General features: G+C 50.9%; 4 protein-coding genes across 4 annotated transcripts; 2 read left to right on the forward strand and 2 right to left on the reverse strand.

Annotated features, from left to right (window-relative positions):
* The first annotated feature begins 320 nt into the window (after positions 1-320).
* LY89DRAFT_391556 (uncharacterized protein) lies at positions 321-1,895 on the forward strand. Its single transcript, XM_018207196.1, has one exon. The coding sequence runs from the start codon at positions 802-804 to the stop codon at positions 1,738-1,740; it is 939 nt and encodes a 312-aa protein (XP_018076383.1). The 5' UTR covers positions 321-801; the 3' UTR covers positions 1,741-1,895.
* Positions 1,896-2,051: 156 nt separating this feature from the next.
* On the reverse strand, positions 2,052-2,932 carry LY89DRAFT_576892 (uncharacterized protein; the record flags this gene model as incomplete). The annotated part of the gene is made up of 2 exons (XM_018208861.1): positions 2,052-2,481; positions 2,526-2,932. 2 exons carry the CDS (start codon positions 2,930-2,932, stop codon positions 2,052-2,054), a joined length of 837 nt encoding a protein of 278 aa, XP_018076384.1.
* Positions 2,933-3,620: 688 nt separating this feature from the next.
* LY89DRAFT_608715 (uncharacterized protein) lies at positions 3,621-5,066 on the forward strand (the record flags this gene model as incomplete). Its single annotated transcript, XM_018210506.1, has 4 exons — positions 3,621-3,662; positions 3,717-3,865; positions 3,915-4,798; positions 4,851-5,066. The coding sequence occupies 4 exons, from the start codon at positions 3,621-3,623 to the stop codon at positions 4,991-4,993; spliced, it is 1,218 nt and encodes a 405-aa protein (XP_018076385.1). The 3' UTR covers positions 4,994-5,066.
* Positions 5,067-5,624: 558 nt separating this feature from the next.
* LY89DRAFT_391508 (uncharacterized protein) lies at positions 5,625-8,023 on the reverse strand. The gene is made up of 3 exons (XM_018207195.1): positions 7,129-8,023; positions 6,797-7,079; positions 5,625-6,750 (listed from the first exon to the last, which is right to left on the reverse strand). Exons 1-3 carry the CDS (start codon positions 7,672-7,674, stop codon positions 5,672-5,674), a joined length of 1,908 nt encoding a protein of 635 aa, XP_018076386.1. The 5' UTR covers positions 7,675-8,023; the 3' UTR covers positions 5,625-5,671.
* Positions 8,024-14,464: the final 6,441 nt, after the last annotated feature.

Consider the following 14,464-nt stretch of genomic DNA (forward strand, 5'->3'; position numbering starts at 1 on the left):
CGACGATGCCAGAGCAGCTGGAAGGTACGGGTGGTGGGTCACGGTGTTGGATCCAAGGAAAGGTATATGTATATAGAGAAATATTCTTGTAGTAATATTGTGGAAAAGTTGACAGCAGCTATAGAATTGACAACGGCTCTACAGAGGAAAAGAAATTGTGTAAGAATACCCTTCACAATCTTGCTCGATCGCTAAGTAGGTGTATATATCTCGTCGCTCTCGCTCCTATCGTCTGTGGCACACACTCTTGGTGGATGTCGGTCCTAGACCGAGGAAGAAGGAGAAGGAGCTCTCTTGGTACGGATGAGATGATATTGGCTGGAGTTTGTTTGTGAAGATATTTCGATTCCGTTGTCTGCTAGATGTATATAGAGAAATATGTGGAAAAGTTGACAGTAGCTATAGAGTTGACAACGGCTCAACAGAGGAAAAGAAATTGATAGGACTAATTTCTCTTAGGATCTATATGAACATCCTTTCATCAACTACGATGTGAAAGCGCAGACACTTGACATCCCCAAGAGATATAAGGAAGTTCCCTCCTTTCATCACCCAGTACGGGATCTGGAAGAAATTTAGACCGACGTTATCGATTAGAATAGCAGATTCGTTCAATAGAAACGTATGGTAGCGTAGTATACCGACGTCAGTCCCCTAGATTCCTTTTCCGCCTCATCAACGAGTGACGAGGCTGGCTAGCCGCACTTTACCCTCGATCTCGAGATCAAAACAACAGCCGATCTCCCACCATCTCCGCTTCCCTCAACATCCACAACGAACAAAATCGAAATCGCTGACACGATGGCTGAACCACCCCTTGAATTCAAGACCAAGTTCGGTAACATTTGGGCCCTCTTCATCTCTCGCTGCAAGGAGGTCAATGGTATCCGTCAGAATGAGGACAGAGTAGGCCACGACAACCGCAAAGCCGAACTAGACTTTCTCTCATCCCTCAAGACCCCTGAAGGTAACGCCGCTTGGCAACGCGCCTTTGAAGAAGACAAGAGACTCTCTGCTGTATGTGCCAAGCGTAATGAAGCCGATTCGATTATCATCCAAGCTCTATTCAATGCCATGGTCAAGAACGCGTGGAACCTGGCCGCTGAACCTAACGGTCCACCTCCATTGATTACTTTAGATACTTTCGGTATCACTCATGGCGTACACGTGGCTCTTGCACCATATGCTAATGACAATCTTGGCTTCCAAGGTATGGGGTTATCATCATCTTGTCGCGTCGTGGCTAACCCCATTGCAGTCGATCCAGCTCTCCAGGCTTTGAGTCCAGTCCCATTCCCGTCTTCAACAGTCAACGCTGCCGGCTCCGCAAGCCAATCCTCTTCGTCCCAACCAGCAAGTATCCCTCGTGCCGACAAGGCTAAGACATCAAACAAGCGCAAGGCTGGAGCCCTAGAGGAACCCGAGACCGGTCCAACTGCTCGAATGGCAGACCTGACTCTCGATGACAGCATTGTCAATTTCCCCCACAACTCAGTCAAGTTCTGGGTTATGACATGTCCCCTCTGTGGCCGCAATTTCCAGAGTGCTCACGGACTCTATGGCCACTTGGCGCAGAGTGACGAGGAACATCTGGCTGTGTTTGGCGGCGAGAAGACCTTCAACAAGGCTGTTGCTATTTGTGGCACGCGCATCATCGATGCTGATAAGGCGAGCGCTGAGGCACATAACAAAGCTGCTATGAAGAAATTGATGGGACGTCCTGGCAAGGACGGTATCTAAGCAATGGTAAGCCTTCCTGTAGCTACTCATAGCTATCGTTGGAGGTGGACGTTTGTTGAGAGAGGTTCGTTGATTGGTGTTCGACAGAACCGAGTACAGAAAACATCCACGGCTAATGGCGGTGATATTGATTGGACGACGGTAAGCTAACACTCGCGACATTGTGATCTCCACAAGTCGGATCGATACAATGAATATTCGCTGATTTTGGTCTGAACAGGAACAAAGATGGTGTGAAAGTTGGCGTTCTGGTGCAGTTTCGGAATGCATGTGCATAGCACCAAGCAACTGACGAAACAATGACACTTGCTTCATTTGCTTGATTGTCTTCTGATTACCTCAAATGTGCCTTGTAGTTCCTTGTCTTTAGGATCGTTCCACTTCAAAGCTGGTAAAGTGACTTCAAAGACCCTCAACTTCCCAACCTGCAGCAACTCACCCAAGTAACGTGCTTCTTCAGCACCGGTAAGGTCTGTTCTCCACCAGACGATCCTGCACCAGAGGTGCTGCAAGCTCTTCATACTTCCTATTATACGCCACATGCGCTCCCATCTTGAGTAGTCGTTGCTAGGGGTTCCTTCAGAGAAAAAATGCGAGTAGTTGAAACGCAGGTCCAGCTGGACATTCTGGATGCAGTCGAATCGATGAGGAACGATGCATGTGGAGAAGGAGATGAGTGACTCCATGCAATCGAAGTCAAACGTATTGCTAGTGTAAAGCACGTTGATAGCGTCGACGTATCTAAACGTGTCAGTCCTGACTTCAAGTGAGGTAACCGAACTCACATTTTTCGGCACGTTTGCAGCAAGGGGATGAAGCTGTCGCGACCGTGTCCATCTTGCACGGAGACTCCGTTCGGGAGCTTCGTTCCTCTGCATTTGAGATCTTGGCAATCGTCGTGGCTCCCAGAACTTTTGTTGCTACACGTAGCATGACCCAAATGGTTGGCTCGTCGAACAATATGCAGGACGTTGTTGCCAATTACTTGTTCATAGATCAGAAGCAGAATCTCTTCTGGAAGCTTGAACAGGGGCGATTTTATCTGGTCCAGCTCTTGTGGAACGAGAGATGGAGGAGTGATGCAACCACTTCGTCGGGTAAGAGACTGGACGAGAGGCGGGGGCTGGTAGTTACTGGCGGTCCTTGCTGGTGAAGCAGGATGAGGATGGTGTCTTCGACGATAAGAGGACATTGGCTTTCTTTCGATTTCTTTTCCATGTTTTGTTAGGTGATCCAGGGCATACCAGAGAATAGCCATTTTGAGGCTGGGAGGTTCGCGCTCTCGTATTGCGGCCATGATGCTGTAAATCGAGTTGGAGTTGATGTGAGGTCTGAGGACTAGAGGAAGAGTAGAGTTCAAGCTATTTAGAGATGAAAGGTTCTAGTTGACTGATGAGAGACTATGGGATCGTCGACTCAAGGTATAACATTAATGCCTTGTGGAAAAGGAGGACGAGGCACATTTCCGCTTAACCTATTCCATGCTCCTGCAGGTACGAACGGGCCAATTGAGAAGCAGGCATCGTTTCAAGGCCAATAACCCAAAGTCTTCACCGTGAAATGAAAGCCAGCATATTCCGGGCATTTCAGGAGAGGAGTGCGTTCTGCAGCTTCAAAAGATCAGCAGCCAAGCAGCAAATACGACCTTCACGTAACCTAAAAGGTCCAAAGAGAAATGACTCATGCCGGTCAATTGAGTCGTTATGAGTGATGTTCCATTATTCCTACGAGAGATATTTTCTGAAGAATGGAAGGGAGGGAACAAAGGTCCTTGGCACTTCGCAACATGTTGTTCGCACTTGTGATGCTAAGTCAGCGCTGATAAGAGCAAAGACCACTCTTTATCGCTCTGCATCATTAACAACCATGAAAGAAGCACAATGAAGAAAACGTTATTGCTATGCTTTATCCACGGCTTCAAGGTACTTTGCTATCTTGCTTGATATGCTAATCCAATGCTAACATGAAATTTCCAGGGCGGAGATGACACCTTTGGAGGCTTTCCAGAGCACCTTCGAGCTCTGGTAAGTCATGCGCTCCCCAAGGTCGATGTCCAAGCAATAGTGTATCCCAAGTTCGAGACTCGGGGTGATCTCGCAGAATGCGTCTCGAGGTTTAGGGATTGGTAAACCCCCTCTATCTACTTCAGCAGAAGATCCTAATCATACCCTCAGGCTCCTCGAGAAAGTAATAGACATCGAAGTCTCCCGCCACACCCCCTCCCCCACAATCGACCCCTCCGTACACACAATCCTGATCGGGCACTCCATGGGCGGCATCGTCGCCGCAGACACCATCCTCGCCCTGACATCCGACCGAGCAGTAACCTCCTCCCGACCCACCTCCTCCCACTCCACAACCCAACCCGAAGGACAAGCCCCCGCACCTCCTCCAAAACCAGAACTCAACACCCTCATGTTCCCCTACATCCGCGGCGTCCTCGCCTTCGACACCCCCTACCTAGGCATCTCACCCGGCGTCGTCGCCCACGGCGCAGAAGGCCACTACAACGCCGCCTCCTCGCTGTTCACCGAGTTCAGCGGCCTCTCGTCCGCTATCTGGGGCAGCAAAGCCACCACCTCTTCAGAGGCTAAAGAGGAGAAGAAACCCATCGCAGCACTACCCGCTCCGCCCTCTGTAGAAGCAACGTCTTCCTCCTGGGGAAAATGGGGTCGAATAGCAGCTATAGCCGGGACGGGCATCGCCGTTGCGGCGGGCGGAACAGCTGCGTATCTAAACCGGGAACAGATATCGCAGGGCTGGTCGTGGGCATCTTCGCATCTCGAGTTCATCGGATGTCTAGCTCGACCCGAGGAATTGAAGAAGCGTGTTGCCGGGATAGTGACCCTGAACAGAGAGCTCGGAACCGGCTGGGGCAATCTTTACACTCGACTAGGCCAGAAAGCTGTCAGTAAGAGCGACGGGACCACGTTAGTAGGCAGCGTGATTGGGAACACGAGGACGTTTTGTAATTTGCCCGTGGGAAAGAGTGAGGCGAGGCCGTTTTGGCAGGAGGCTATTAATGATGCTGCTAGAGATGAGGCGGGGGCACATATGAGTACGTCTATTCTTCTGTCTAGTGTCTCTTTAATGCTAATAGGAATATCAAGCAATGTTCTACCCGAAAGATAACCCGGGATACTACGCCATGTCAGAGCAGGCCAAGACATTGATCGTGCAGTGGACGATGGACGAGTGGTATGAGTCCAGCACGGGAGAGACAGTACAATTTGCTATTGAGAACGAATTATAGACGTCTGGGGTCGGACGGTTGAGGCGTTTCGGGGAAATGTCGGGTGGGAACATGGTGGCGTATTGGCCATTTTGGGTACGGATTAAGTACTAAGAATCATAGCATTGGCATTGACATTTCAATGAAGGAAGACCCTTTCAACGTATCCGAAACCCTTCAGACCAAGGGGCTTTGATCATACGTTCAATACCACGTCAAAAAGACACAGTGATCGAGTCACACAGCACATGTTTAATGCAAATGAATACATGTGGCAGGGTAGGGAGTCAATTTGTGACTATGTCTAGTTCTCGTAGCTGTGTTCACTACCTAGGTCTCTGCCTCCACTCAACGCTTCCCTCAACAAATCCTCCACTCCGTCAGCTGTAAAGCTACGCACGTCTGAGTACTGTTCTTCAATGAACAGACAACATGAAATGCAAATAAGCAGTCGAGCATTCCTAGCATCGACGATGAAAATAAACTCCAGAAACACCTTGCCATGCTATGGTATACCAGCGATCCTCATCTTGTTGAGTCCGCTGCAAAAACGCCTGCACATGCTAATCTGCGAGCCTCCTCGGGGAGTTCGACTTTCTTTTTAAGACAGGGAAATGAAATGCTCTATTCGCTCTTTTGATGCTTGCGGGCCACAATCGGATCGATGAGAAAAGTTTTGAAAAATAAAGAGTCGACCCTTTATGCATGAAAATTGGGTTGCGGAAGGACCGGATAGTGGTAAGAAGGGTGAGAAGCGTAGTCGGGTACGACGCCAGCTCGATAATCATTTCTTTTTCCCAGAGGTTGGTAATGCATCTGGTCGGTGTTGACCGAGTAGTCGTGCATCGACGCAGATGGTGGAGGATAGAGAAGCGTATTGACATGTCGAACGGGTTTGTACGGTGAAGAACGTTGTTGAAGGAAGACAGAAGGTGAAATGTGACCAGGGTTGTGGTTAGGGTAGTTGCCTGCTATCGGAGACGATCCGTAGGAGAGAAGGTCATGAACAGAACCAGGACTGTGGCGTCGTGAAGGTGTAGTGTAACCGTTGTTAGTGGGTGCCGGTCCGGTTGGGGTTAGCATAGGCAACTGAGGTCCCCAAGACGATGGTGTTGAAGGGTAGACAGTGGACATAGCCCTGCCATTAGGAGGAGGAAGAAGAGGAACGTTAGGAACCATATTCGAGGCCGAATTGTACCCATTAACCATTGGGGGTTGGCTTGTAGAAATGGTAAGATTCGGGACAGGTAAACGAGGAACATCCGATCGTGCAGTTGGAAGATTGGGTACGTATTGACTTTGGGTCGTGACTGGTCTCGTGACTCTCTTGGCAACGGGTTCCTCATCGTCTCCGTCATAGCTTCGCTTGCGGTTGTATCCTCTGAAATCTAGCTCTGGTATACTAGATAAAGGCGAAGACAATGGGGCCTGAGAGAGAGGAGATTGATAGTGGTGGCCGGTCATTAAGCCCGAACTAGCTGGGTAGTGGTGCGAAGGAGGCGAAGGCTGCAGCGACGGTGGTGATGGCAAGGTCGATTGAAGGCTTGGAGTCGGCAATCCTGGAGGAAGTACCGATGGAAGAGGAGCATTGGCAGCACGGTCGCAGTAAATGCGGAATTTCCTCAACTTCTGGTGCCACTCCGCCCACTGCTTTTCCGACGCTAAGAGACTGTATCTCATGTTGCTCAAGAACTCAACTTCCATAACATGGATTTCGGTTACGGAAATGCCAGAAACCTCGGCCCACGTCTTGTTGGTGTAGGTATTGTCATCCAAGACTGTGATTGTCAGTATAATTCGCCGGAAAATTTCTAGGGAACATACACTTATTGCCCAGCATCAGAGCCACGGTCAAAAGACGGTACTCGCTGCCACTCCTGCCTTTAACGGCCGGGTTGCTCGTCTTCAGTCGGTAGATGAATAGAAGAGCCAGGAGAATGACGTTGTCAGTCACTTGCGTAGTTGAAAGTATCGTCACAACCCATTTTCTGAATCCGCTCGAAGGTAGTGCCTCTCTCTCTAGTCTCTTTATTGGTGATGAAGAAGGAACGAGGCCCTCAGCCTTTCGAAGAGTTTCGGTGGATTCGAACCAGAACAAGCAGGTAATCTGCAGAATATTAGAACGTCGACTGTTAATATTTTACATGGGAAATTACCTGCGCTGCAAATTCCGCCAGACTCCCTCCATCCTCGCAGATTGAAGTTGGGATTTGTAAACTTGGTCGAATCATATCGCCGTGGGCACTCTTTCTGCGAGATTGATCTTCTGGAGGAGCTAAATTGTTTTGTCGATTGCCTGGGGCCGGGCTTGATGGTTGTGTCGGCAGCGGATGCGAGCCTTGGACCTCTCTTCGCAGAGTAGAAGCGGAAGGTGCTTGATTTGACGTAGAATATGATCTGCTATGCGTGCTTGACCCCGAGTATGTCCCAGCACTGTAGGTGCCTGCAGAAGAAGCTGAGGGGGGATATGCAGTATCTCGCCCTGTTGCGTAGGGATTATATTGTCGATTTGAATACGTAGTGGCCATCTCGTCCGCAGGAGGAGTTCGAAGCCCGCTAAGAGGAGCCTCGAAGAAGATCGGTGTACGTTGGGGGAGTGGATGACAGATCCCAATATCCTTACGCCGGTCGATGTCGTAGCTCGAGTGTGCAGAAGGTAAAAGGAAATCGAGAGGAGCAGGTCTCGCAGAAGTTCGATACATGGAGGAGATTTGCGTGGTTTTGTCGAGGGTAACAATGGAGAAGTTGTAGGCAGGTTGTAACAATAAGAAGGCCTTGGAAGGTTAGGTGAACCGAAACCGTTTTCCAGCACAATAGCAACTTTAGAGCAGAGTCAACAACCGAAACAATTGTCTGCCCAGAGCTTCCAGCACTCCGATTCACCGTTCCCCCTTCTTGTTTTGCGAGATGGTTCGCCTTGAGTCGACCTCTATCACCGGAGAGCCATGGAGGAATGTGCCGATACTCAAAGATGTATCAGCTCGAATTGCAAGATATATTCGAGAAGCACCCGGAGAATGAGTGTTCAAATAGAAAGTCGGAGTGAATGGTAGGGCCCGCAAGGTGAATGAGTCGGAGAGTCTTTGGGAATTGTGATGATTGCAAAAGAGGAGGGAGGCTCGTGGTGAATTAATGGTACCTGGGAATGTTCGATTTTCCGACTAACCCAAAACAGCAGGGGTAACGGACAACAAATTATTTGGCACGTAGGAAAAAGGGAAAGCACAAAAAGTTTCCGCTGCAGGCGAGGAATGACGAAGAACTTAGTTTTGGGCTTTGCAATTTGGTTTGGTTCCAGACACGAGTGCAAAGGCAATGGTGATAATAATGTTGCAAAGTGGAGGCTGATCTCAAAGAAGTCGTTCAAGGCCCGGTTGATGTCACAGGCCGCCGACTGAAGGATGACCAGTAGGCTGCGGGCTTGCCTACAGGGATGCGCCGCGAAAGCAGAGACACCCAGAAAGTGTAAGTGTGGACGCTGGACGCTGGGCCGGACCAGGGCTGGCTCTAGGAGTGGAATGGGAATGAGAAGGGAAGGGCAAGGGAAGTCTGCCTGGGCTGGGATTGGACTGGACGACTACTGAGACATGGGGCTAGGGGGGGGAGGTTTATGGTTCTGGTTGCTACTGGAGGTGCTTGGGCTTGGGCTTGGGCTTGGAGCTGCTGCTGTTGCTGTTGCTGGCTGGGGGCACTAGAGCAGCGCAGCAGAAGAAGAGGAGAACTTCTTTATTAGGATGGGAGGGTGGCTGGAGTGAAACGCAGCGTTGGGTCACAGTAGCGAGCGAGCGAGCGAGCAGCCAGCGTGGAGGTGCTGCTTGGTGGTTCTAGTCCGGGCCGGGATTTCAGAGTCTGTCTGTGTGTAGATTTGTACGAATCAATGGGAGACGCGCCAAATGAGAGCACGAGCAGACGAGGAGATGGGGGCCAGGATACGTACGAAAGGGTGACGGCAACCGAAGCACCAAAACACGAACGGGGGGTGGAAGTGAAGAAGTGAGGTGAACGGCGGGCTTGCTTGCTGCTTCTTTCTCGTACATACCGTCACGTCCGCATCCGCGTTCGCAAGAAGCGAGCCAGCAAGCGATTAATCAAATGATAAGTATTACTTGATCCTGATAAACATCCTCGTGCAGCTCGGAAAGCATCTTCCTGCCCTATTCACGGCAAGCTGATGGATGGAGCATGAGTACAGTCGTCGCCTGTAGAAAGAACTTTTGCAGCAGGAGGAGCCTTGGGCCGTGAGTGCGCCTTCGTTTGATACCCACGCCCCGTTGAATGGGCTAGGATGGCACCCCTACAAGTCGCCAAACCGGGACCCCAGAACTGACCAGACCATGGCACGATGATGAACCCTTTCTCCGTCACGCTTCGTGAGCTGCGCTGCGCTGTGCTTGTGGTTGTGCAAGTCAAGGGTTTAGTGCCGTTGTGCTGTGTTAGGTGTTTCTTTCTGTGTGTTATCCTCTGGCTTGCCCTGCGCTTTCATGCCAGTAAGAACCCACCATTCGTTTCCGCTTGTCAAGGCTGGAGAGAGTCTCGCAAACCAATAGTGGCCAGCGTGCCACTGAACAGCCCAGCAATCCAACCCAGTTGCCGTGCGTGAAGCTGCTGCGGTGCGTGGAGAAACAGGGAAAGGCAAAAAGAGATGGAATTATCATATCGCGACCTTGCTAAGGAATCCGCAGCGGAAGCAAGCACAAGCAAGCACAGTCGGCATGGCATGCAATGGCTAGCATGGAATGGAATGGCAATGGCATGCTCCGACAAGGAACGCGAGGCGGAAAGTGAGGTGAGGCCCTACCTACAGTAGTCAGAAGAGACGAGACGGCGACGACGGGGGCATTCGTTGGCGTTCCTGTCGCGGAGTCGTGTAATCTCCTGGTGGAGCGCGCGTGGAAAGGGAGGGATGGGATCATTGGGATGGGATGGGATGGGATGGGATGGGATGAGATGGACAAAGAATATTGAGAAAATTGGATGCGCGTTCCGTTTAGAAAGCCCTTGGGTTTAGGAGGTCTTGCCTGGTCTTGGACAGAGTGGGCTGGCTTGACTTCTCGCACGCCGTGGAGGACTGGGAGCATGCTGAGCTGGGATTGGCGTGGCAAAAAAAGGCGCTGCGAGACTTGGGACACGGACGATGCACGCAGCAGAAACAGCGAATCGCAACAACGCCTACCTTGCTTGCTTCCTTTCCGCTCCTTCATCGAACCGGGAAGACAAGGCTCAGGCCGGAAGGCTTACACATTTACAGTGCGTGGGGACTGGGAAAACGACAACCGCAGCGAGCGGCAGAGCCCTGCCTGCCTGCCTGCCTGACTGACTTGACTTGCTTGGTGTTTGGCTCTGGCGCACAATCAGAATTCAATGCTGCCGCATGATGGCCGCATGGTGTTGTCGCGGGCGCCGAAGGCAATCAGAACCAATCAGCGCTGGCCTGCTTTTGCTGTAAGGAGTCTTTACTCAAAAGGTCAGCGTGACACCGATTAGAGTGCCACTAGGAATAAAGGGTGGTACTATTGACTCGAGCTGTGAGGACTATCTAGACAAGAATAATAATCAGTCGGTTCAACTTCGATGCTATGCTGGGTCCTGTATCCTGGACCACGGGGTGAAATGTGTTCTTGGATCCTTTCCTGACCTGGTCGGGTTCCACACTTCCGTTCAATCTTTTCATGGCCACAGCCAAGCAGAAATACTCTGTTTCGGCGTTGGGATTGCACTTCTAGAACGCATCCCTTCGGAGTGTCGGAGGCGTCATCCTCGGTCAAGTAGAAAGTAGCAGTTGTCTAGGGGCTGGACAGCAAGGCTCGACCGGCTGCAGAGTGCAAGTTGAAAAGCTCTCGGAGATTCGCTTCTCACTGACCACAGAAGAGGACGATCTGACAGGCTATGCCCGCATTCAGCAGCTGGATGGCAGAGTCGGTTCACAATCAGGTAAGCAATGGTGCGTGCTGAATTCGGCAAAGCAACTATCCTCCTCTCATCACCATGACAAGATGTCATGAAAGACTCATCAACGCGTAAGAGTGACATTCGGCTACGGAGTGCTATCGCCATGAATCAGGCTGATGTTTTTCAGAGACAGGCATTTTGACTTCCATCTTCCACGCAATAGCCAATAGATGATACAAGGAACGGAAATTATTCGTCGACGTCGATCTTTCTGATGGCTGCCTTCTTCAGACACAGGAAAGCAATTCAGCGGCGGAGAACAAGCCCTAGCTTCCAGCTGGCGGTGGTGCATGTGCAGCTGGACCTGGTAGATTACTTATTGTGACTCGATATTGAGACTGATGCCATGACTTGCTCGGAGAAACGTCCTCAGAGCGGTTGTAGTCGAATCTCGATACACGTCTTGGTTGGGGGTCATGCCTTTCCGACCTGCGTGGTGGGTTCTCAAACCTATTAGCCGTCGGTTGGTGGAAATAGAAGCAAATCAACGTCCAAGCGACCTTTCGACATGATGATTGTGGTCTCTGACGAACGCTGCTCGCGGCTTGGATGGCCAATCAATAGTCATGCAGCAGCACTTCGCGATGTTTCGATTTCATCCGGCTGATTGTAATCGCAATCGCCGGCCGGAACGACAGGGACAATAGAGTGGCACCTCGTGATATCTATTTGCGGGCTTGCAGAGAAAAAGAAGGTGGAGAAGAAGGGGTCGCACTATGCTGCATTGAGCCCAAGTAAAGTGCAACCATCTGGTGGGGTGAGTGAAAATAATCTTCTCCCAAAAGACGCCCCTCACAGTCTTCGCCCTGTACCCGAAGTACGAAGTAGCATAGTTTCTAGACCCATGGTTGCTTTTCATAAAGCGCACACGATAGAGATCCAGTACAGTAGCAGGATGGGTCATTCGTCCCAAATTTAGTGCTGAAGCGCCAGGCGGATCGTGGGAGCCCAGGATTCCTAAGTCTTAGGTCACCAAGTATGAGTAGTGTCGTACAGTACTGTCCTGAACTGTACTCGTGGTAGTGTGGTGGAGTGAAGTGTAGTGTAGTGTAGTCTAGAATGATCCTCTGGGCTGGAAACCGCCCAAGCACCCGGCTGTGGTGATGATGATGACCGTCACCACTACCACCGTCACATCTAATTTTCTTCTGCCGGTGCCTTTTGCGGATCTGGGATCTTTGGCCACTGCATGTCTACTTGATTGCTGGTACTTGCCGTGCTGAGGAATGCGAGCGTGGTGCATAAACACACTGGCGATCCAGACGCCATGGTGTTGGTCCGTACGTTTAGCAAGGCGAAAGGCATAAGATGGGTTACAAGCTGACCGTCAAAGTTTTACTCTGCTTTGCTTTGCCGGGTCTCGTTCGAGTGGCTCCTCGTTTCCTCGAGCGGGGGAGAGAGGAGCGGGGCCGTCAGCTAGCCAGTGTGGCCGTGGCAATAGTGGTGGGATGAGGCATCGGCGCCTTCTGGATCCGTCTGATAAAGAGTGATGAAACTTTTTGCTATCGAGGATTTCAAGATCTCCTGATCGCCGATGGGTACCGTATCTCTCGTACCAAGGTCCCAGGGAGGGATGGCAAGCCTCGGTCTGCTGCCAAAACATCGCATGATGCGTGAGACCGCGTTGCAATGCATAAATATGTGATGTGTATCACTGGCTGAGTCACGAACGTTGTTTGTTCGAGGATATAACAAAAAGGCATTCTGGAGAGACCGGCAGAAACACACCGAGTCGGCCAAAAGAAGTTTCATTGAGATCAGGGGTGATGGGCGGTGAGCGGCTGCGAGGGAGTTACACTAGGATTATGAGGTGTGTCTCCATCACATCAACTGGCTTTCTAGTCTAGTCTATCTCGCGGCCGCGCTTTTCACGTTTGGTGGGACGAAGGAACTTTCCTCAATAATTCGAGCGCACTCGTCTGAGTCAGAAACGGTCCAGTAGTCAATAATATCGTTCCTCGATTGCTCGTCCGTCTCCAATATCAGAAGCCGTATGTGGAGTCGCTGAGTATGCTTGCTTGCAGTGGCGGATGGCATGCCGCGGCCTCCTCAACCCCCTTTGTGGGCGTGGATGATGGACCACCTGGAAAGACACAATTCCGCCTGTGCCGTTACTTCGGGATCTTGACCGGAATCAAGGCATGTTCCATCTAACTGAGCAACGTCCATATCTCTCTGGCTTGATTTGATCGTCAACCGCGGTCCACGGTTCACCAGTGAGTCTCATCCATGAATTGCATCCAGTGCGTGCAAGCATCATGCGACCCTCAGGCCCTCCGCCTGCTCAGCTGCAACTCTGTGGCTGCTCAGGCGAGAGGAAAGAATGATGAGGGCCAGTACAGTATCAACAGGGGGTTTATACAGGAGGCTCAAGGCCAACAGCCACACACGAGGACGAATCACGCTAAGCAACCAGCAGCAGCAACAACCGCACCGTCTCCATCTCACTTCCTTGTAAGAGCTGTCGGGGACGGGGTCTACGGCGCAGCACAACTCACGAAGCGTCAATTTGGATCAGCGCCATGGGGTTCTTGTGGAGGATTGGTTTCGGTTCACTTAAATCTTCAATATCCGATAATCCCTCGAATTACCCTCAAATAGAAGACTTCAGGGGCCGATCTGGTTGATGTTGCGTTGCCGGCAGCAAGCTCAATATTGGAGCACGTCTGTATACGAGACCACATTGTATCGTTCCATCTAGATCTGAACAAGGCTGGCTGCTAGATCATCCACGATCCATAAAATGAGGAGCGCCGAGAGAGTCTCGAGAAAGTTCTCATTTTTTCGTTCGGTGTACCTACCGTATCGTTTCGAGCGACCTCGTCCATGTCCATGTCAATGACAAAGCGATGGATTGGAGGTGGTGTGGCCAAACTAATAATTGATGAGCTGCAGTCTCCACCACCACACAGAGCGCCACAACTCCAAACGACTCCAAACGCCGTTGGTTAGCGCGTGGACTCTCCTCGAACTTTCGTAACACGGTACATACGGTAGGTAAGCTTGGAGCAATGGTGCTTCAGCCCTTGGGCGGGACACATGGAAGCAAGCAGGAGTCGAGGACTACTCCGGGCCCAGGATGCGCATGGAAGGAAGGCCAATAATTCCAAGGATGCCATGCTGCAGAACAAACGCAAATCTTCTTCCTCAATCTCAAATCTTACTCCGAGCTAATCCATCTTGCAGTGTTTAGGTCAAAGGAACGCGAAACATCAGGTGCCGGAACAAGAATAGATAGGTTTTGGGTATTGTGTTGCGTACATGGGCGTTTTCGATGACTCGTTTGACGCTCGACGGACCCCTTTTTTGCCATCCGGATGCAACAGCAATCATTGACTTCCGATCTTCTCCCTCTTCCCACCCCTCATCTCATCACTGCACCAAGGTCGAGATCATCTATTTGTGGTGGAATCTAACCACCGCCATACTAGAGTGTTACCTTGCGCCAAACGTTATACTTGGTACGCCTTCGCTGAAATTCGCCGCGGATGCCTGAAAAGGGCGAAAGAACACCTGGTCTCGGATCAAATACCCTCAGCAGGT

Source organism: Mollisia scopiformis, assembly GCF_001500285.1.
Source record: "Mollisia scopiformis unplaced genomic scaffold LY89scaffold_4, whole genome shotgun sequence".
Taxonomy (NCBI): Eukaryota; Fungi; Ascomycota; class Leotiomycetes; order Helotiales; family Mollisiaceae; genus Mollisia; species Mollisia scopiformis.

Coding starts and splice junctions, on each gene's coding strand:
- LY89DRAFT_391556 (XM_018207196.1), top strand. CDS start 802: ATGGCTGAACCACCCCTTGAATTCAAGACCAAGTTCGGTAACATTTGG.
- LY89DRAFT_391508 (XM_018207195.1), bottom strand. CDS start 7,674: ATGTATCGAACTTCTGCGAGACCTGCTCCTCTCGATTTCCTTTTACCT. Junction 7,080..7,128: donor TGGCGGAATTTGCAGCGCAG/GTAATTTCCCAT, acceptor AATATTCTGCAG/ATTACCTGCTTGTTCTGGTT. Junction 6,751..6,796: donor TCTGATGCTGGGCAATAAGT/GTATGTTCCCTA, acceptor TGACAATCACAG/TCTTGGATGACAATACCTAC.